The sequence below is a fragment of the Paroedura picta genome, chromosome 11 (assembly GCF_049243985.1).
Source record: "Paroedura picta isolate Pp20150507F chromosome 11, Ppicta_v3.0, whole genome shotgun sequence".
Lineage (NCBI taxonomy): Eukaryota > Metazoa > Chordata > Lepidosauria > Squamata > Gekkonidae > Paroedura > Paroedura picta.
The window spans coordinates 11,353,847-11,375,148 of NC_135379.1; the positions used below are offsets into that span (position 1 = coordinate 11,353,847).

Below are 21,302 nucleotides of genomic sequence, written 5' to 3' on the forward strand. Positions count from 1 at the left end.
TTGGCAGGTACCAAGGGAAGTATTATCAGGCTGTGTGGTGCTCGTGTAATCCTTGATCTTGAACCAGCACAGATGTAATGTTAGCCGGGCAAGAATTAGGGCTTGTATTCACACAGGTTTGGCTATTTCACTATTGTGATCATTCAGCTCTTGGGTTTCCCGGTGTGTATAACAAATCAGGTAGGGAATGATTGCAGGGGTGCCACATCTACACAATATCCTTCCATGTGTAGATCTGGTCTAGGACCAAAGGATCAGGTAGAGGATATGGGGCCCTTCCTCCCCTCCCTTTCCTTCTTGCTAATTAGTCCTACGTGACTGTCTTTGTTCCTTAGTCAAATCCGAGAGGGAAAGAATAATATTTCTATCAGGACGTTGGATGTGTACTTCTTTGTCCGTTTGACAAACAGGTGGTTAAACGCTCCAAAACAACCGTTAGCTTAAAAAAAAAAATACTAAGCTTCAAGGTGGTGCTCACAGGTGACTTGAGACTCCGGTTGCAATTTTGCTTCTGGCACCAGTTTGCTTGGAGGAATTGGAGTTAGAAAATAAACCCAGAGTATAAAGTTTATAATACTTGTGTTCATCTAATGAATTAGAGCGTTGGCTAGGATTCAGGTAGCAGCTTCAGGCAGGCCTGAAGGCTTGTGCACACCCAGTGGGATGTTTCACTCTGTTTCTTTCAACAACAGAGCCCCTTGCCAGATTACAAATTGCTTTTGAAACTGTCTGCTTTTCAGAAATGATTTGCCATAGGGCATGGAGAATGCTCCACAAGAGACACGGTAGCTGGATCTAGCTTAGCCAGCTGGCCTTGCCCATGTGCTCTCTGCATGCGTAGAGTGATGAATGTAGGAGGGGTCTACATTGTCCTTGTAGAATATGCATGTGTACCTGCTCGTGGGTAACCGCTAGGTTTCAGGGAATTAAGCAACTCTTCAACATTGTAATTTAACTATTTAAACTGAAGTCTTATGTCGTCCGGACATAGCAGTCCGCTTTTTCTAATTTGATTATGTGACTGTAGCACAGTGAATCTCTGCTAAGCAATCCTTCTACCTGTATGCTTGTCTTTCCTCTATGAAGTGTAGGGGAGCGTATACAATCCCTTCCTCTGTTTTCATCTGGAGAATCCCGTATAACATACCGGCTTGCTAGTGAGAGACTGGTCCGAGTGAAAATCTGAATCTGGTGCTCTGAAAGGGAAAGAGTGTTCTCTGGACCCAGAATTTAATACATACTTTGGAACTAGCCGAAGAAGTAGCAGCTTAATGTAATTCTAAACAGTGTCTAGGGTTAGGTTTAGAATGCATACCTTTTTACAGTTAAAATGTATAAGGGTGGAAAAGGCTCTGGTCTTTGAAAGCTCATCCTGCAATAAGCCAGTTAGTCTATGCCCGCCTTTCTCAACTTATTTTTTAACACTGAGAAACCTTTGAAACATTCTTCAGGCTTCAAGAAACCCTGGAACGGCACCATCATACAGAATATGGTTACGAAGCACAGCTGTGTACATGCCCCTTCCCCCTTCTTCCAGGCCCTTCACTGGCCATTTTGTAAGGGGTGGGTTGATTGACATAACCATATGTGGTAATATCACCTGATAAATGTTTAGCAAATTTTTTAAAAATTAAAAATTAATTAATTCCCACCCATTTGGGAAACCCTTCCAGGACATCAAGAAACCCCGGTCTGTACTTTAACAGTTTAAGATGGCTATTTTTTAAAAAACAAAACAATGAAGGTTTTCATTCCAAAAAAATGTTTTTGAGACTGGGTTCTAAATCTGAGAATGCCTTCAGTTTTGAAAAGAGTTTGGCAGCCTTGAAAATAAGAAAAGTGTTATCTAATCAAAGGGTAATGGGATCTGTTGCCTGGCTTTTGTTAAAAACAAAACTTTTTTTTCTTTCTTGTAAAGTATCCCTTAAGGTCTTGTCAAATGAAATGTGGAACTGTTTCTTGCAGAGAATGGATGGTGGATTATAATTGCTGAATTTATAAAGCTGTTAACGTGGCCAGTTAATGCAGGGGAATGAAATATGTATGCACCTCTAATAAGGTAGACACACATTAAGAAGAATCTACTGTATGTAAAAATATGTCCCGTGGGAATTGATAGATAATCTGCTGTTAGCATTTCACTTGGGAGAGAATACAGTCAAAGCAAAACATACCGAAGCAGACATAAAAATTAAAATTAAAAGAGCATGTATGTATGTTGGGGAGTTTATTATCTTTTTACTTAGTGTGTGGGGATCTATAACTTTCATATCAAAGCAAGCAAGTGCAGCCAGAGGAATGAAATTCAATTTCTGTTTTTTTAGTACAAATGTTAGTGTAGCTGGATTTTGAAACTGAATTATTATCTAGTCCTCAGTAATTTTCTTGTTTTATTTTTTAACGTGCTTCCCCAGTGAGTGCCATTTGAGGGGTTTGCATGGTTTGATTTTCGAACCAATGTAAAATAGAGAGACTTGTTCTGCGACTATATCAACCTGTTAGGCAACACCATACAGAGATGTGGGTATCTGGGAAGCTTAGAGCTCCTCTAAAAAGGGGAGCTGATTTTTTTTATGCCCTGCTTTTCATTACCTGAAGGAGTCCCAAAGTGGTGTACAAACACCTTTCCCTTCCTCTCCCTACAGTAGACACCCTGTGAGGTAGATGGGGTGGAGAGAGCTCTGAGAGAACTGCTCTGTGAGGACAGATCTAACAGGACTGTGACTAGCCCGAGGTCACCCAGCTGGCTACATGTGGAAGAGTGAAGAATTAATCCTGGTTCTCCAGATTAGAGTCTGCTGCTCTTAACCACTACCCTCCTCTGCCATCAGGTTGCTGGAACAGTTTTTGCTATTCTGCCATCATTTCTTTAGTGGTAGCGATAAACATTAAACTTAGCTTGATGCTGACTTCTTTCAGAAACCCTTAAATTTGGATGGGAGGGGGAGGACATAGGCTAAGATGCTTGTTTGCATACCTCACAGCCCCCAAAAATCAGGTATCTGTCAGATCTGGAAAAGAACAACCAGAGTATACATTGGATGGTTTAGACTTTAATTCTGTATTAGACAGCTAAGAATAGCCCCTACTACATGTCCTCTTTACCTGAGCTGGACCTCACTCCCTTAATAGCTGAACAATGTAATGCAAAAAAATTGAAGTCACTAGATTGAGAAGAAGTAACTCTACTTTGGATTCCACTGTCAATTAGGGGATTCCCACGGAAAATATACCCCAAACCCTATGAGGAAATGCTAAGGGACTTGGAAATGTTCAGACTGGAGAAGAGGAGGTTGAGAGGGGGGGCAGGATTGCTGACTTTTAAGTTTTTGAAAGGTTATCACTTAAAGGAGGGCAGGGAAAGGTTCCTGTTGGAAGTGGAGGACAGGCCTCCCCACGGTGATGGCTTTAAACTATATGTAGAACAGTACAGGCTAGATATCAGGGGGAAAAAATCACAGTCAGAGTAGTTCAGCAGTGGAATGGGCTGCCTCAGGAGGTGGTGAGCTCCCCTTTAAGCAGCACCTGGATGCTTTAGGCTGATCTTGCATGGAGCCGCAGGATTGGACTAGATGACCTGTATGTCCCCGTCCAACTCTATGATTCTATGAAGATTGGCATGAGAAAAGGGGCCAGTGGTGGATGACCTTTTTCCAGAAGGGCCAAAAAAAGGTTCAGGGGAATGTGACACGATGAAGTGAGAAATGTGCTCTAGAGACAGAGCAGAAGGAAACCGTCTTACTCCCATCGGTTTTACCTCAGTAATTGTTCAGGCTTGGGTGGGGACTTGTGTTTTGTTTTTACTCAAACCAAAAGCCTAATTACATGAAGCTAGTTCACATTCTTCCTTTTAGTTTCCCTTTAGGAACCCTGGTGCATTGGGGACAGGTGAGAAAAATCCTGTGGGGTGGTGATTAACGCCACCCCCCCCCCAATATCACAGTGAGGTTCAAGGAAACTGAACTAGAAGAAGAGTTGTTTTTTTATTCCCTGCTTTTCAATACCAAGTGGAGACTCAAAATGACTTATAGTCACCTTCCCTTCTCTCCACAGTAGACACCCTGGGAGGTAGGTGATGCTGAGATAACTCTGACAGGACTGCTCTGTGAAAACAGTGCGAACAGGACTGTGACTAGCCCAAGGTCACCCAGATGGCTGCATGTGGAGGAGTGGGGTATTAAACCTTGCTCGCCAGATTAGACGCCACCACTCTTAACCACGACACCACGCTGGCTGCTTGGAGAGCCAAGCAAACCACTTGGAGAACCAGCAAAAGGCCTTAGTCGAAAGCGGCAGGAGTATCATGGTGGTGAGCGAGATGGAGGAGCTTAAATAGACTCCTAATTGAGTTTCATCTTGGCTGCAGATGCTGTTGAGAGCAGATATAATGCAGATGGATGATTTTGAATTATTGTTTAGATAAACCCCCAGTATTTCTTGAACTGTATGGTAGTTTTCTCTTTAAAATGCATCTGGGGGGGGGGGGAAACAAGCGGATGTCTCTCTTTATTTTTTTGTCTTATTAAACCTACCAGCAGGATTAAAGCCCAGCTCCTGCATTGTAATTACACTACATCAATCACCATATGCTGTTTTGTTTGTTTTGCATTATCTTTATTGAGATTTTACTGTGAGATTAATGAGTGGAGAGTGAATTGCGAAAAAGGAATTCTTCAGAACTCTGGGGGCCTTGTGGGGGAAAAAAAACAACAACTCTGTGTGTACCACCCATTATAATCCATTGTTTTGCACATGTCCTTGCGGAACAAAACATCATTTCTAATATTGGCTTTTGCAAGCAAGAAAAATCAACATTTTGAATTTTGACTTGGAATTCCATTTTGCTTGCCAAGTTTGGGGCAGACACTTCAGTCCTTGAGCGTCTGTATAGAACATTTGTTGCTTAGCTGAAAAGTCATTAATCACTGCTGATCTTAGTAATTTCTCCTCCCCCCACCACAGTGTTTTTATTTTGCTTTGGTCGGACCTTGCTTATCATTCAAAAACATGGGGACCACCTTTACCTTGGGATAATGCAAGTTTTAAAGTTCTTGTAATTAAAGCCAGTTTGGTGTAGTGGTTAGGAATGTGGACTTCTAATCTGGCGAGCCAAGTTCGATTCTACACTCCCCCACATGCAGCCAGCTGGGTGACCTTGGGCTGGCCACAGCACTGATAAAACTGTTCTGACCGAGCAGGAATATCAGGGCTCTCTCAGCCTCACCCACCTCACAGGGTGTCTGTTGTGGGGAGAGGAAAAGGAAGGTGACTGTCAGCCGCTTTGAGACTCTTTGTGTAGAGAAAAGCGGCATCTAAGAACCAACTCTTCTTCTTCTAAACATACTGCTGAGCATCCATTGCTTTCAGGTGGCATTGCTAATAATCCTGTCTGCATTCTAGATTTGTCCCATCAATAGATCGGTAGAGGCAAAGCATTTTTTAGAAGGTTTTCAGGGATCAGGATGTGTAACGGATGGTCCTCTTTCTACCCACGTCTCTCCTGTAGGTGCGGGAGGTAAATAACTAGGGACCCCCATTTCCCTTGCAAGAATTTGAGGTGAAATATTTCCTCCTCCTCTTTCGGACTATATTAAACTGATTTTCTTCAAAAAGTGCTATCCATTTTACCACGCTCCCTCCAGAGTTGCCAGCAGGGCTGATAGGCTTTGGAGTGCTCTTGTAGCGCCACGCTAGTTTTCTTTATGACGGCCTAAATCAAAGACAAATGGAGCTCCGGTATTGTGCTGATGAAGCCGGTTCCCGTGTTAAAGGATGTCTCGTGGCCGTCACTTCTCTTGTCTGCTTTGGTTTGCAAGGTCGTGGCTCTGAAATCATCTGGAAATAGGCAGCGTGTTAAATTGCCCCGTAGAATGATAAAATAAACTGAGCCTACCCAGAGGGGAAGAGAGACCGCCAAGCAATGGTGTCCGTCTCTTTTAATATATACAAACACTTGTAACAAGTCACTCCCTGACGGACACAATTAGTCTCCCTGTCCCCATTATGGAGGAAGCCTTGAAGAACCTGCGTGACACGCTGAGTAAAGAGAATTTCCTCGGACTGGCCTTTTGTCTCAAAGGTCATGGTGAAAACGGTTTGGTGTTTGTTTTTGCCATGCACAGGGTTTATTTTTTCAACTGTTCTTGGTAGCGAAGCCTACAAATGGAAGTGACAATCAGTTTTTATTTTCCTTCTCTGAAATCTCTTTTCAGTACAGTGAAATTGGTTTTGGTAAAGTGCAGATACGATGGGGTCCAATTCACTTCCCTCTCTCAGAGGCAAGATTTCCCCTCTATTTTGCTTTCACTTTACTGACTGAACTCTCCTAGCAAAGTGCTTTCTTCTTTGCTGAAGAACTCTGGCTGTCCCACCCTGTCATAGTATAATGTTTTGACTGTGGGCTGAGGAAAGAATCAGGAGCCCCCTTTAACTTAAACAACTGAAATGGCACTCAAGGCATTTTGAAATTCAAAATTTAACAAAATATTTATTTAACGCAGAGGGGATGGGTCAGGCAAAATCAGGGGTTGAAATTTTGGAAGTAGAATTTACACATGCATAGACTTTAGTTCTTATGTTTCAGGTTAACAAGAGGTTCTTAAGCTTTTCATAGTTACTTAAATCTATGTTGAGAAACTTTTGTTCCAGTGTTTCCCCAAATACTCCAGTATACTTTTTTGAGAATTCTGAGACTCTTTGGGTTTTCAGAAGGCTGGTACACTCTTTCCAGTAGTCAAACCCCTCCTCTTGAAACATCAATACTCAAAATAAGTTTTTAACTGACTTTTAAGGTCTCTAAAGACAGTTTCCAACCACACTAGAGCAGGGATCACTGCACTCTTCAGAGCTATCTGTAGATCTTTCCCCTTCCCTTGATCCAAATGGGAGTCTGTAACTACCCACTTATCCTTGCCAACTTTTCCCAGTTCTCTTGTCTGTCTTAAAGCTGCTCTTAGTCAGAGCTGGATTCCAAAACTGTCTGCACTTGACTCTTCACAGATAGGGCTGAAATTAGACTGTCAGTATTTAACTCAGTGGAGACAGAACAGTGATTAAGTGTCTCCCTAGCACTGAACTCTCTCAAGACTTCCTCTGCTCAGCTGATGCTAACCAATCCAATCTCTTGAAACAGCTTGTCACTCAAGACTCTCTTGCTCTGTGAAGAATTAACCCTTCATAGTCCTTTAGCTTGTTTGTACAGCACTTCTAGGCTTTTAAAAAGTGCAGCCCATTACAGCAAGATTGATAATTCTGTGGTTCATTGGTAAGATAAAACAATGCCTAAGTCAAAGGATAGCCCATCCCCACATAGCATTCTAGTCCTAGCTACAGAGTAATAGGAGAGAAGACAGGAGAAGACACCCTTTGAAAATCTTGCCAGGTGCAAACTTTGTAGCCATTTCCACTCAAGCACTATAGATACAGATTAACTACAACTGAATTCCAGGGGATTGATTGGCTGTTTTGGCAAAGAATTATCATTGGCTGTATTTGGATGTGTGACACAGTCTACTAATGTAACAGAATTAATTTTTGCTATATATTCCCACTATGTAAGGAATCTGCTTGACCTTGAAAGCTCACACCCTGAATAAGTCTTTATTGGTCTTAAAGGTGCTACTGGACTCTGATTTTATTGTGCTACTTCAGGCCAACATGGCTACCCATTTGAATCGAACCTACTACAATTAGCCATGCCATCTTGGGCTTGTGTTCTTGCCACAAATGTTTAAAATATGCCATCCTGCACCATCCATAACTCTTTCAAACAACTTTCTGAAAGCTCATTAATTTTTTAAAGAAACAATTGTCTCTGCTATAAAACTGTATGCATCACATTTTTCAAAAAATTCACAGTTAGAGCCCAAATGCTTAGATTTGAGTCCAGGAGCATCTTAGAAACCCACAAGCATTTCAGGGTATAAGCTTTTGAAAGTCAAAACCCCCTTCATCAGACACCAAATATTCATTATACAATCACGTTGTGCAACTTGAATGGTAAAGTCTTTTGTTAAAAACAAATAATTAAACCTGTTTGTTGTATATCACACCAGGTGATACAATCTCTCTAACCATAATGAAAACATTTTGCTTTCTGGTATAAAATACCTATAAATTATCTAAGTAGCAGGAGAGCTTAACAGAAATTCTAAGCAAATGAACTCCTAGCCTTAAAGGGCTGCAAATTACCATGCCTACACTTTACTTAGGTAGAGTTTTCAGGTACTTACTATGTTTCATCTTCAAACAAGGTTTTGGCTTCCGCTTGTTTTCTCCTTACCTCTTTCTCCTCTCCTTGCGACTGGCCTATTTGAATAAGGTTCTTAACTACTGTACTGAGATGAAAAGAAACAGACATTTGGCCTTAATACAGTAGCATGAAGTCCAAATGCAGAAGTAGTGTAAGAACAGTTCACTTCCCGTTTAGAGTGGGGCACATTAAATTATTCACTGTGATGTAGCATAGTCTTGGCAAACTTTATAATGTCCGGAATCCCAAAATGAGATGGAAAGGGAGAGGCACCATTGTGCTCTGACAACTCTTAGCACGAGCCGTGATCAGTTCCCAAATATTATAGCACTCACCCCACATGCCCATAAGCATCCCAAATGATAGGGAGAAAATCTTTTTCGGAATTAGAGGATTTAATTGTAACTGATGATCCATGTAAGTAGCCCCTCTCGTGGGGCTCCTAGCTGCAGCTCTTGGAAGTAATGTGTGAGTTTTTCTTTTTAACCCTGGTGGTCACCTGAGTTTGAAAAATTTCCATGGGCTTCCTCCTTCATTTCTCTCACATGCTTTGCTGAGGTTGAAGGCAGATGCTCAAGGTTCAGTTGTGAGCTGAATGCAGGTGCCTTGATTATCTGTGGTTACCCTCTGTCCCAGGAACACGTTATTTAAGCTGAAATTGTATGGGGGTTGAGAATCCCAGCTACTTGGGTGGAAACTACTTTGGGGGGGGGGGTGGAATACCAGCTACTTGGACATCAATTTTTAAAGGGGATTTTTCCAACATTGTGACACATTGACTCTTCACTGCAGTGTAAGGGGGACATGGAAAGAACAACCCAGCAATTAGCGAGGCTTGTGTCCACCATCGCTGGCTGCAATCCAAAATTTATTTACATTGATTTACTTTATTTATACTTCACCTTTCTCACTGGGACTCCAAGCGAATTGAATCAATAAAATCAACAGGAGACACCTATTAAGCAGTGAAATAAGCCTGAGGCTGTAGAACCAGAGTTCTAAAAAAACAGAATCAAATCAGAACATAAATATTAACGTTACACGTCAAATCAGAATTTCTCATCGAGGGTTTCGTGAAACCAAGGGTTTTTCTGAATAGGTCAGAGTTAATTAATGTTTTTAATATATTTTCTAAATGTATTAAACATATACATGACCGTATATGGTCTTGTTAACCCATTCCCCCCCCCTCCCCAAATGGCCAGTGATGGGCCTGGAGTGGAGGGCCCCACGTGGGTGTGTACACAGCTATGCTTCCCAACCATATTCTGAATGATCGCATTACTACTCAGATTTTTCAGAGCTTGAAGAATGTTTCAGGAGTTTCTGAAAGCTAAGAAAGTTGAGAAAGGCTGCATTAAACGAAGGAAAATCCCATAGTAGGATCCAGTTTGCAGCAAACCACATACAGTAGTACAGAGCGCAGTCCCTAATAAAAAATCCAAGTGACTTCTGTGAATCATTTTGTACACGGTTACCCTACTGCCTGCATGGAAAAGCCCTCCCACGCAGTTAGGTTTTGCATTATCATTGTTGGGAGAAATGCTGCTTTCCCAGGTATGTGGGTGCGCAGGGGTCATCCAAGAAAAGTATCAGGAATGTGCCGAAAGAAGCTGCAGAAAAACGACCCTCCTTACGCTCATGAACATTCTCCAGGGGCACCAAACAACAGTATATATCCCATGTTCCCATCTGCAACATCCAAAGTGGCTTGCGAATAAAACTCTCAGAATCCCAAGTCTATGGAAAGTCATATAAATTAGCCAACATTTAAACAGTCACAACCAGTGCCGGTCAATAAAATTCCCTCAGTCGAGGGAATAAAAGGGAAACCAGAAGTAGCAGTTGTTGTGCTCAGTGAACCAATGAAATGTGACAAGTGGTGTTGTAAGGGTGCTCTTGGAAACTTAATGCGGCATGACTGCTTTGTGTGGGGCAGCCTTGATGCATGGAACACCCATCACTCTAATTTATTTAATCAGTGGGTTCCCATTTGCAATTGGTATTTACAGTCTACTCTCCCTCTTCGGCTTATTGCTTTTAACCTAGGTTGTGTGCGGCTCTGGCCCTATAGCATACTGGAAGGGATGATGAAAGGGGAGGGGACGGGATGGGCCTGTGGCTTCTTCCTGGTCCCTCAGGGATAGTTTTAATTCATGTATATGCGTCAGTCCCTGGCAAGCCCACCACTTTGTAAGTGCAGCTATTTTATTTTGTCTAATGCTGGGAAGGATTTGTGAGGCCCCTGTGTTGAAATGCTTCTTTTCAGATGGCTCGGTATGCTAAATCAAACTTGGATTATATTCGAGTTCGCATTGAGGTAGTAATGATCATTTTCCTTGGCATTAAAAAGTCCCTGCACATGGAAAACCACCACATCAAGAAGAAAGCTAGGGTAAAATCCTATTCTTTAATGCCAGCACTCTCCATAAACAGATTCCGTTTTCTTTTTTTGCGAACATTTATTTCTTTTTACAAGAGCCTCTTGTGGCACAGAGTGGTAAGGCGGCAGACATGCAGTCTGAAACTGTCTGCCCATGAAGCTGGGAGTTCGATCCCAGCAGCCGGCTCAAGGTTGACTCAGCCTTCCATCCTTCCGAGGTCGGTAAAATGAGTACCCAGCTTGCTGGGGGGTAAACGGTAATGACTGGGGAAGGCACTGGCAAACCACCCTGTATTGAGTCTGCCATGAAAACGCTAGAGGGTGTCACCCCAAGGGTCAGACATGACTCGGTGCTTGCACAGGGGATACCTTTACCTTTATTTCTTTTTAGGGAACATTTAGTAGATAACCCGGACATGGATTCGCTAGCTCATTAAGACCTGGGCTGCCATATTCACAGAGAAATAAATTCAGTAAGTTCTGCAGGGGTAGACCACAGGTTAAATTAGGTGTTGATCTTAGGTAGCCATAAAGGTGTCTCTATTTTTCATCTCTGTTTGGAATAGTTTTAATGGGGGCTGCAGGGAGAGTTCTTTTTTGCATCTGTGGGCTTCTATGGTCCTGCATAAGAGCATGCTTTGCAAATTGACAATTCTGGTCCATACTTTAAGGGCGTTATCTATCACAATAAGACAAGGCAGAGAATGTGGACTTCCCAGTCTCAACCCCCTCTCTTGCGGGGATGCTCGTCAGCTCATTTGGAGCAGTTAAAGGCCTGTCATATGACAAGGTCGCCTCAATAACTTATGACTTAGAGTGGCTTTCCTTCACGTCAAGTCATATTTCTCATCCCAACTGTGATTGTGCTTTAGCTTTGCGCCACCTCAAATGATTTAAATAGTTGTTCTTGGCGCTTAGCAATTGCAAATCTGTTTCTGACACAGAGAGGAAATGGAATGAGAGGCAATATGCATCTGCCACACGTGACCTGCCGTTCCTGTCAGAGGCCTTCGGATGGCTATTAAAATCCAGGCCAGCTGCCTTTGTACTTGAGAGAGAGGCAGAGATCCCTGTGACTTTTGGCTTTGCCAGTTGTTCCCCTGTTGTGCCTTTTAATAAAACCTTAAGCCCCTTTTTATATTTATGGTGGTCTTGAGCTTTAGGGTGATGCAGGGGGCCACATGTGTATCCTCAGGTAGGATATAAACACAGCTGACTTTGTATATTGCCTGTAGAGCCGCAGCTCAGATGGAACGGCAAACCCTAGTTGGTCCGTACAGGAATGATCCTGAGGCTTGTATACTTCTTGCTGTTCTCTTTAGTGGCCACTTTCACACACACACACACACACACACACACACACACACACACAAACCCTGTTATCTGCAAACTGGCAAAGTCTAATTTGTGCTGATCCCTGGAATCTGGCCTTCAAGGAAAGTTCAGGCTTGGTGTGCTGGATCTGATGTAAATATAGTGCACCATAAATGTTGTGGCTGTGTGTGTGTGTGAGAGTGAGAGAGAGAAGCGGGGGAAGACAAGAGAAACACGAAAATTCAAAAGTCCCTAGGCTCATTTACATAGCATCTGACCGAAGTACTCCTTGCGGTGTGACCTGTGCAGCAAGGTGCTCTGTTAAGCTGTTGGTTAATGCTAAGATTGCTGTCAAATTTTATGGCTGCATTGTATACCCTGTCGTGTGTTGGCGACAACATCTTTAGGCCACCTTGTTGGTAAATTACCTCCCAAGTATCCATGTCATATCTCATCGTTCTGCCAAACTCTGTGACATGGCTGCCTCATGTGTGGCGATGGAGGTTGTTGCCCCTGAACGGTGCAGATTTATGCTTCTGTGTTAGTACATTGTCTATGCCACTGCTGAGAATAGCACAATGCTACAGGTCTTGGACTGGTCCCTCTTTAAGAAAAGAGTGACTCTAGCAGTGGAATTCCTGTGCTGTACTCTATGCCAGGGGTAGTCAACCTGTGGTCCTCCAGATGTTCATGGACTACAATTCCCATGAGCCCCTGCCAGCATTTGCTGGCAGGGGCTCATGGGAATTGTAGTCCATGAACATCTGGAGGATCACAAGTTGACTACCCCTGCTCCATGCAATTGTAGATGCTTCCTTGGGGGTGGTGGTGGTGGTATATTTGCTTTCTTTCTGCTGAATTTTTGCAATGTCAAGGATATGGCATTGCAACATGCTGAGTATAAGCATCTGATGGCACAAGGGTCTGGTAAACATTTTATCAGGTTCTGTAAAGTTGTCACATCCAGTGTAGAGGGTCCCTGGCTCTTTTGAGCTCTCTTCCCTAATGTGGCACTTGTCCCATATTTCAGGACATGGTGCAAGGCTCTGGCCCAACATAGGTTGTTCATAGATTGTTCCTACGTTGAAACAGCTGTTGTCATAGAACAAGTAAGCTGTGAGCATCCCCAGTGTGTGGGCCTCATGCTAGTGTTGGAAGCAATTGTAGGTCTTTGGATTGATAGGAATTGTAGATGGAGCTGTCTTATGCAGTAATGCCTGGCTTCCTATACCTGCTTGATCATGAGCTGGTAGAGATTCTGTGTTGAATCCTCTGCCACTGGATGTCCTTGGGCCAATCATTCACGCTCTAACCCAGGGGTAGTCAAACTGCGGTCCTCCAAATGTCCGTGGACTACAATTCCCAGGCACCCCTGCCAGCATTCGCTGGCAGGGGGCTCCTGGGAATTGTAGTCCACGGACATCTGGAGGGCCGCAGTTTGAGTACCCCTGCTCTAACCTTTGCAGGGCCACTAGGAGTGTAAAATGGAAAAAGGGGAGACGGCTATAGACCAATTGAAGGGAAGATAAGATGAAAATATATACTAAATAAATACATTGCCTGACCAAGCCACCTTCTTCCCAGTTTGATTTCAGATAGCCTTGATAATGACAAAAAAACTGCAACGTTGGGGCATGTATAACCCCGGTACAAAGTAGATATTTATGCAATTTCTACACAAGATTTCAATTGTATGTGTTGCATTTTCTACAGTAATGTAGTAAAAAAGTCACAGATCCAGTATCTTAACAGTTCCCAGAAGGCACAACTTATAGTGCCGTATAAAGATTGAAGGCCTAGAACTGTAAACAAAGCTGTTTAGTTAAATTGTGAATTATTTTTTTCTCCCTCGACTTATTTCCATTGTGTCATCTGTTTAAAAAAAAGAGAAGAGCAGCAACCACCTTTTGTGTGTTTGTGTCTGTAGATGCTGTTTTTGTCTGGTTTTTAAAGGGTAGCACCTCTTTCTTTGTTTTGGAACAGAAAGATGAAAATTATAGAAGCCTCCCCCGGGACACCAGCAGCTGGTCTTCTAACCAGTTCCAGAGGGACAATGCTCGGTCGTCACTAAGCGCCACACATCCCATGGTGGATAAATGGCTGGAGAGGCAAGAACAGGTAACTGCTTGTGTATTTAGATCACGTGGAGGTACTTGAGCTTGGGTTATTTTGTGTGCTCAACTGTAATTTTTAAAAAAGTGATGCTGGTTATGAACATGGGATGGGCTGTGATTTTCATAATGGTCGCCAACGGCCATGGCCATGATTTAACTTCATTGAAATTGTCATTTCCAGCTCTGAGCAAGAACCACTTGAACGCACAATTTTCAAACATGAAGGGAAGGTTCAAGCATAGCTTTTTCCTCAGACATATTAATTTTATATGATTGGGGGCATTTTTTTCCTTGAGGGAACATTCAGTTCCCCCACCTGTGGTCTGGATAAATCTCACAATCATGCGGTTTGGCTCTTCGGTTGGGAAAGTAGACTAAATTATCTACTAGGTTGTTGGCTTTATGATACCAATAAGTGTTTCTGGAGGAATTTGCTTATTTGGAGCGGTTAATTTTGTTCTTAGTGCATCAGCTCAGGAATGAAGTTAAGTTACAAGAGACGGAAGACCACAAATAGTGTGTTACCCCTAAGAAAGGAAATCTATGCTGGCAAGCTTTAGCAACATAATGTATTCACTGATTTGCAGCCATCTTTCACAACATCGAAACACACAGATTCATTGGGGGTGTGGAGCAAGATACTAACCATGGAAAATGCTGAAGTTGTATGACTGTCCCCATATAGTGAATTTTCTCTCTCTGAAATATATGTCTCCCTCCCTGCACTATGAAATTGTGTAGATATACCTGGACTGATAATGGTCTTAATGCAGGACATATTATGGATCTCTTATCCAACTTTCAGGAAAGTATATTCCAGAGCTTTCTAGACAGCCCATGTCTTTGGAATATTTTCAGGCTTTCTCAACCACGATTTCATGAAAGGGTTTGAACTCTTGGGGAGCACCTTCCAAGCTTTTTTGTCTGAGTTTGCAGAGCTGTCACTCATGATTCTTGGGGGGACGGGGGGGGGGACGGGGACGCTTCCTTGTCCATAGTTTTTCATTCCTTATTGTTGCAGTTAAATTAAAAGTTCACTTCTCAGAGCTAAATCATGAGTCTTAATGGCGACCTTATAAGAAAATGGCTTTCATTTGCATATTCTAATATATTTTAAGTGGATTTGTATTTTGTGCTATTCTGACCCTGAAGCTTTTAATGAGACCTTTATTTTTCAAAAAGGCAAAATTACTATAGAGACAGAAGCAGTGGTATCTAAACGTGCTTTTATTATGTTAGTTAACTGATTTTCATCTCCTCTTCTTTTTTTTTTTATCCGTGAAAAGATTTTGTGGGCACTTTTTAGAATGATCTATTAAATTTGATGTTAATGAGTATGCATGTACCTAGAAAAGAAGGATCCTTTGGTGATTTCATATCAGTGGGATAATTAATTAAACTGAAACTGTTTAACGGGGCATGAATAGTGGAAGGAAATCCCATAATGAGAGCCGAATGGAACATGGCACTGCGGAGGGCAAGGATGAAACTTGTAGTAAGCAGCCTGAATACAAGCCCGAATCTGATTTTAATACTTTACTTTTTATTCTTTAAAATACTTTTGCACTCATAGCTGCCCAGGCTATTTTTGTCTGCCATCAGTTATCTTGAATTGTGAATGTTAAGCATCTCTCTTTTGTATACAAAAGAGGGCTCTCTCTTTTGTATAGTAAACACATTGGCTCTGTTCAGGTTCAAGTCTCTCCATAGGTATTTAGCCAGAGAGACATCAGCCTTGTGCCTGCCCTCTTCTGCACTGCCTGTCCTTCTTCCCACCAAAGACCATCAAGGATCCTACCTGCATTTTAACCTCAGCTGAGTTTGGGGGAGAAGGGGAGATGGTAAAAAGAAATTCTAGGAGAAAGTTCACACACATGCTCAGGCAGCCAATACTTATGATAAGGCATAAGTATTGGCTGCCTGTTGTGTTATGCGAGCCTTTCTCAACTTTTTTAGCATTGAGAACTCCCCAAAGTATTCTTCAGGCTTCAAGAAACCCCAGAAGTTACATGATTGTGCAGAATGTGGTTGGGAAGCAGAGCTGTATAAATGCCCATCTGGGGCTCATCCCCTTCCCATCCCCTTCAGGCCCATCATTGGCCATTTTGGGAGGAGGGGGGCGGATTGACATGACCATATATGGTCATATAATGTAATAAGTCTTTATCAAAGATCTTCAAGATTTAATTTATGGGATTGTCTACCAGAGGAAATGGTGATGACCATAATAAGGAATGGGGCAAATTCATGGAAAACAGATCTGTCAATAGCTGTTGGCCATGATAGCTGAATGGAACCTTCATGATCAGAAACTGCATATCTTATGCATGTGAAATTTTTAAAGATACATCTGGCTGGTTATTGTTGGAAATATAGTGGTTTCGATGGATACTTGGAACGATTTACCAGGGGGGTTGTTTCTTGAAATGTTGGCGTCTTAGTGGTGGGACAGGAAAATGTGGAAATATCTTGCTTGGGGTCTCTAAAAACTTGACCGGATTTCATCAGCGCCTTTTGGAAACCAGCAATTTAGCAGGCTCCCCGACTGCCAAATAAGCACAATCTGTACATTACTCTATCCAGGTTCATTCTATGCAGTTTAAGGAGCAGTCATTGTCTTTGCATCACTTTATATCACAATTTGTGACTTCTCACTGCCATTGTTAGCAAGCTTATTCTTAAGGAAGTCTCAATAGGCTGTAAAAAGGGACTTATTAAGAAGACTAAACTGAGTCTCATTAGAGAAATTGCTGTTTCTCATTACACTGTTCTGGACCTTCATATTTGGTAGCTGAAGCAAGATTTGAGAAAGCTGGTGTGCTTATTTTTGTCCACTTGTCAGTATATGATCACAATCCCCAGTAATGTGAAATAATTTGGCTGTCCATCTTTTGAAGCTCTGTGAACCAGAGAGTACATCAGTTCTTGCTGGTTAGTAATATGTATTTGAATACAAGGCCCAGTCTGCATTATAAAATGCTTCTCAAAGTGTAAAGATGAACAGTATGGGATTAAAGTTTCATGCCCATTATAGCCTATAAAATAAAGCAAGCTTCATCTCCGGCTGCAAGCATGTTCAGCATTCAAATAATGCACTCATCAATTTCCAAACCAAATGTGTGTTCTGCAAGCTATCTTGTACATTTTTATAAATTCATTGAATTATACTAGTGGCATACAATGGTGTTTAATCTCTCTGAAATACCCCCTTTCCCATATTATTCATGTAGTATTTGTTCCAAACGATGGTTGTGAAGTGCTCACAACATTTTGCAAGTTCTGTGTTTTGAGAATCCTGCAATTAGCAAGCTATTAGCCAGACTTTGAATCTCTCTGTCAGTCATTACTGGCATCTGCTTCTGCAATAACATAGAACCAGCATGGTGTAATCTAATCTCATAATCTGGGTTTGATTCCCCACTTCTTCACAGTTGTTGTTAGCCCAGGTCTTGTTGGTGATGACTTCTAGGATGAAGAGCCTTGCCAGAAGCTTCTAGCTTCACCTGAGCCTCACCTGGATGAGAGCATAGCCCAGCCAGATGTTCAACAGGCAAAGGGCTCTAATCAGCAGAAGGGAACGGAGTTGTAGGCAAACCAGGGCTTAGACTCCAAAGTTGTTGCAGAAACTCCTCATTTTTCTGCCCAGCCTCCAGCTTCAGCTCCCTGATATCAGTCCACCTAGATCACCTGAGCCAATTAAAAAACACTGGCATGAGAGCTCTAGTCTAAAAGGCTCTATACCAGGTTAGCAGTTGCTGACAGCAGAAGTGCTGTAAAATCCCTGCTGAGGTATGGCATTCCCATAGGGTTTTCAAGGTGAGCGACATTCAAAGACATTTGGCTGAGGCCAGGCTAAGAAAGATCTGGATCCCTCATCTAGAAACCGCCCATCCATCTGGGCAAATGACCTCACCCAAGGCTAGTAGGTGGTTTGAATCGGGACTGGACTGTGGGTTGGGAGGGAACAAATGGGATTGTGCTGCCAGTATTGTATTATTTTATACTGTTGTATGAGTTATTATTTGTAAACCGCCTCGAGCCGGCATGGTCGGCATGGTCAATACATTCAAATATAAATAAAAAATAAAATAAAGATGGTTTGTAATCAGTTGCCTCTACGTTGCAGCTGTGGAATTTCTTGATGGTCTCTGATTACTATCCTTACCTGTCCATTACCCAGTTTGGTGTAGTGGTTAGGAGTGCGGACTTCTAATCTGGCATGCTGGGTTCAATTCTGCACTCCCCCACATGCAGCCAGCTGGGTGACCTTGGGCTTGCCACAGCACTGATAAAACTGTTCTGACCGAGCAGTGATATCAGGGCTCTCTCAGCCTCACCCACCCCACAGGGTGTCTGTTGTGGGGAGAGGAAAGGGAATGCGATTGTAAGCCTCTTTGAGACTTCTTCGGGTAGAGAAAAGCGGCATATAAGAACCAACTCTTCTTCTTCAGTAACCTCAGGGCTCTCTCAGCCTCACCCACCCCACAGGGTGTCTGTTGTGGGGAGAGGAATGGGAAGGCGACTGTAAGCCGCTTTGAGCCTCCTTCGGGTAGGGAAAAGCGGCATATAAGAACCAACTCTTCTTCTTCTAATCCACATACTAACCAGAGCTGACCCTGCTTAGGTTCTAAGGACTTCACTGTTGGTTTCGTACGAATGAAGGCTCATTTTAAAGGAGTTAAAAATATATTAAAAATAAAACAATATTTAGACTCTGGAAGATTTGAGTTAGAACACAATTTCTATTTTGCCAGTTTATAGAGAACATCCCAAGATATCGTAGACAATTTCATGCCTTAATGGTTTATTATAAACAGAACAAGTATTTCTCTTATTGCCTGCAATAATGTTTGCTTTTCAACTCTGCATGAAAATCTGAGAAATTAGAGGGGGCATTTTGAAACTCTTACATATTGATTGCATTTTGTAATTGGAACTCTAAATAGTTCCTCTTTTTTGGGGCTAAAGATTGCGATAATTAATATTAGTTTATTATCTATTAATGTATTCTTAACGTTCTAAATAATGACATACTCTCCTCAGAGCCGGAAATCCATAAAGAGTTTCCAAGTTCGCTTTCCTAGATAGGTAGAAGGGGGATTTAAGAGAAATGCAACTTTGATTGTTCATTATGCTAAAGAAAAAATTGTACATCCTAGGGATGGGCATAAACTGGGAAAAAGTGCAAATCGTCACGGACTTTAAGGGTTTTGATAGAATGGCCCCACCAGCATGCTACAGACACCAAACTCATAGAGATTCTCTGGCTGACAGTTTTCTACTTTTTTTGTAATTCCATTTTTGTGTCAGAATTGTCTGAAATCTACTGAAGAAGAAATAGAAGAAGAGTTGGTACTTATATGCTGCTTTTCTCTACCTGAAGGATTCTCAAATTGGCTTACAATGTCCTTCCCTTTTTCTCCCCACAACAGACACTTTGTGAGGTAGGTGAGGTTGAAACAGCCCTGATATTACTGCATGGTCAGAACAGCTTTATCAGTGTTGCGGTGAGTCCAAGGTCACCCAGCTGGCTTGCCAGATTAGAAGTCCGCACTCCTAACCACTAGACCAAGATGGCTCTCAATATCCTGAAGATCAATTGTGGAGGCATTCAGTTCTCCTTAAAGAACTTTTATTCTGAGGCTGGGTTTGGCTCATGTCTTATTTTATAGGACTAGAGTAACATATTCCATATTATTTATTTCCCAATAAGAGTCTATCTCTAGATAGAACCCATTGTACCTATAATGCAGCACTTACTGCTGTCCTACCGGTGGTCATGCTTGGCCAGTTCTCTAAGACAGGGGTAGTCAACCTGTGGTCCTCCAGATGTCCATGGACTACAATTCCCATGAACCCCTGCCAGCATTTGCTGGCATTTGCTGGCAGGGGCTCATGGAAATTGTAGTCCATGGACATCTGGAGGACCACAGGTTGACTACCCCTGCTCTAAGATCCTTCCCTGTTCTGTATTTTTCTCAGTGGCTTCCTCTCACAGGGGGATTGTCTGTATTCCTTTCTTGGCCTGTAGTTCAGACTGAAAAATCTGCTGTTGAGATCAGCCATGTGGGAAAAAAATTAGCTTTTTGTCAACTGACTTGAAACCTTGGGTAATGGACAGGTAAGAATAGTAATCAGTTCAGTTAATGAACAGATGATTGGCTGATTAAAGATTATTGCAGTTGCACTAGACAAGCATAGACAAACACAGATTGGACTTCGTTAGGATTTAATTTTTGTTTTCTTACGGCTTCTTTGGTTTGGTTCCTCCGTTAATTCCTATTAGTAGATCGGAAATGCTGGTTTATAATGGAACGGTGTTAAGTATTTGTATAATCCAAATGTTGTGCTTCCGTCAGTGGTCTTGGTTACTTAAGTGTTTCCATTTAGTGTGCCTAAGGGCAATGAAAGATAAATATCTTGGGCCTCCCAGAATTTATACCCCAGTTCCACAGAACTCGTTTTCCTTAACCTAAAATTATTTGACTCGGCTGAATACTCCTCGCTTAGCGCAAAGTCCCAGTGGAACAGCAGTGGGGATTTGGCCTCCGCGAAGAGTGAGTGAATGTTGTTGAACGGTGCCCTTAATTACTACAGTGCCAAACTAATGTGTAAGCGAAATACATTAGCAGAATTAAAAAATTGTCTTTATTCCCTTGATGGGCAATACAGTTAATGAATATAGATTCTGACCAAATGAAGATAATTTATTTCAATGGTTTACATCACTGTAAAAGTTTTTACTGTAGCGTTGCCCTTTCGTGCAAACTTTAAATAGCCAGCTGCCCTTCTAGCCACTTCAGAGATTTTGAAGGTTAGTTTTAAGTGAATTAAAGCAATTCGCTTAATCGTGTCTGTAGAGGATGCTATTTTCTCTGCTGTGGATCTCCCCTCACCCCCCACCCCCGTTTTTAACTTGCAACACTAGCCAGAAGCCGTTTTCTAGCTTAATTTAATTTTTATAAATAGTTTATTTCAAAATACAAGTTTAGGCTTCAACAAACAAGAAGGTCTACAGCAGGGTGGCCAAATTGTGGGTCTCCAGAAGTTCATGGACTACAGCTCCCATGCTCTCCAGCCAATCGGCTATGATGGAGAACTACAGATTGGCCACCCCTGGATTGCAGCATGATTTCAGGGTTCCCTCTTCCTTATTGCTTGAATCTGGCAGTTGATCAGCTCTTATGCTGTAGCAAAACTATGTAATCTGTTGTGCTTTTCTTTCTACCCTTTAAAATTG

The 21,302-nt window shown here is 42.2% G+C and overlaps 1 protein-coding gene across 3 annotated transcripts in view; it reads left to right on the forward strand.

Annotated features, from left to right (window-relative positions):
- PARD3 (par-3 family cell polarity regulator) overlaps positions 1 to 21,302 on the forward strand; it is a 550,919-nt gene that overhangs the window by 234,086 nt on the left and 295,531 nt on the right. For all 3 annotated transcript variants that reach the window (XM_077303562.1, XM_077303560.1, XM_077303561.1), the window contains exon 5: positions 13,932 to 14,066. In XM_077303562.1, coding sequence (XP_077159677.1) covers positions 13,932 to 14,066 — 135 coding nt within the window. The remainder of the gene's footprint in view (positions 1 to 13,931; positions 14,067 to 21,302) is intronic.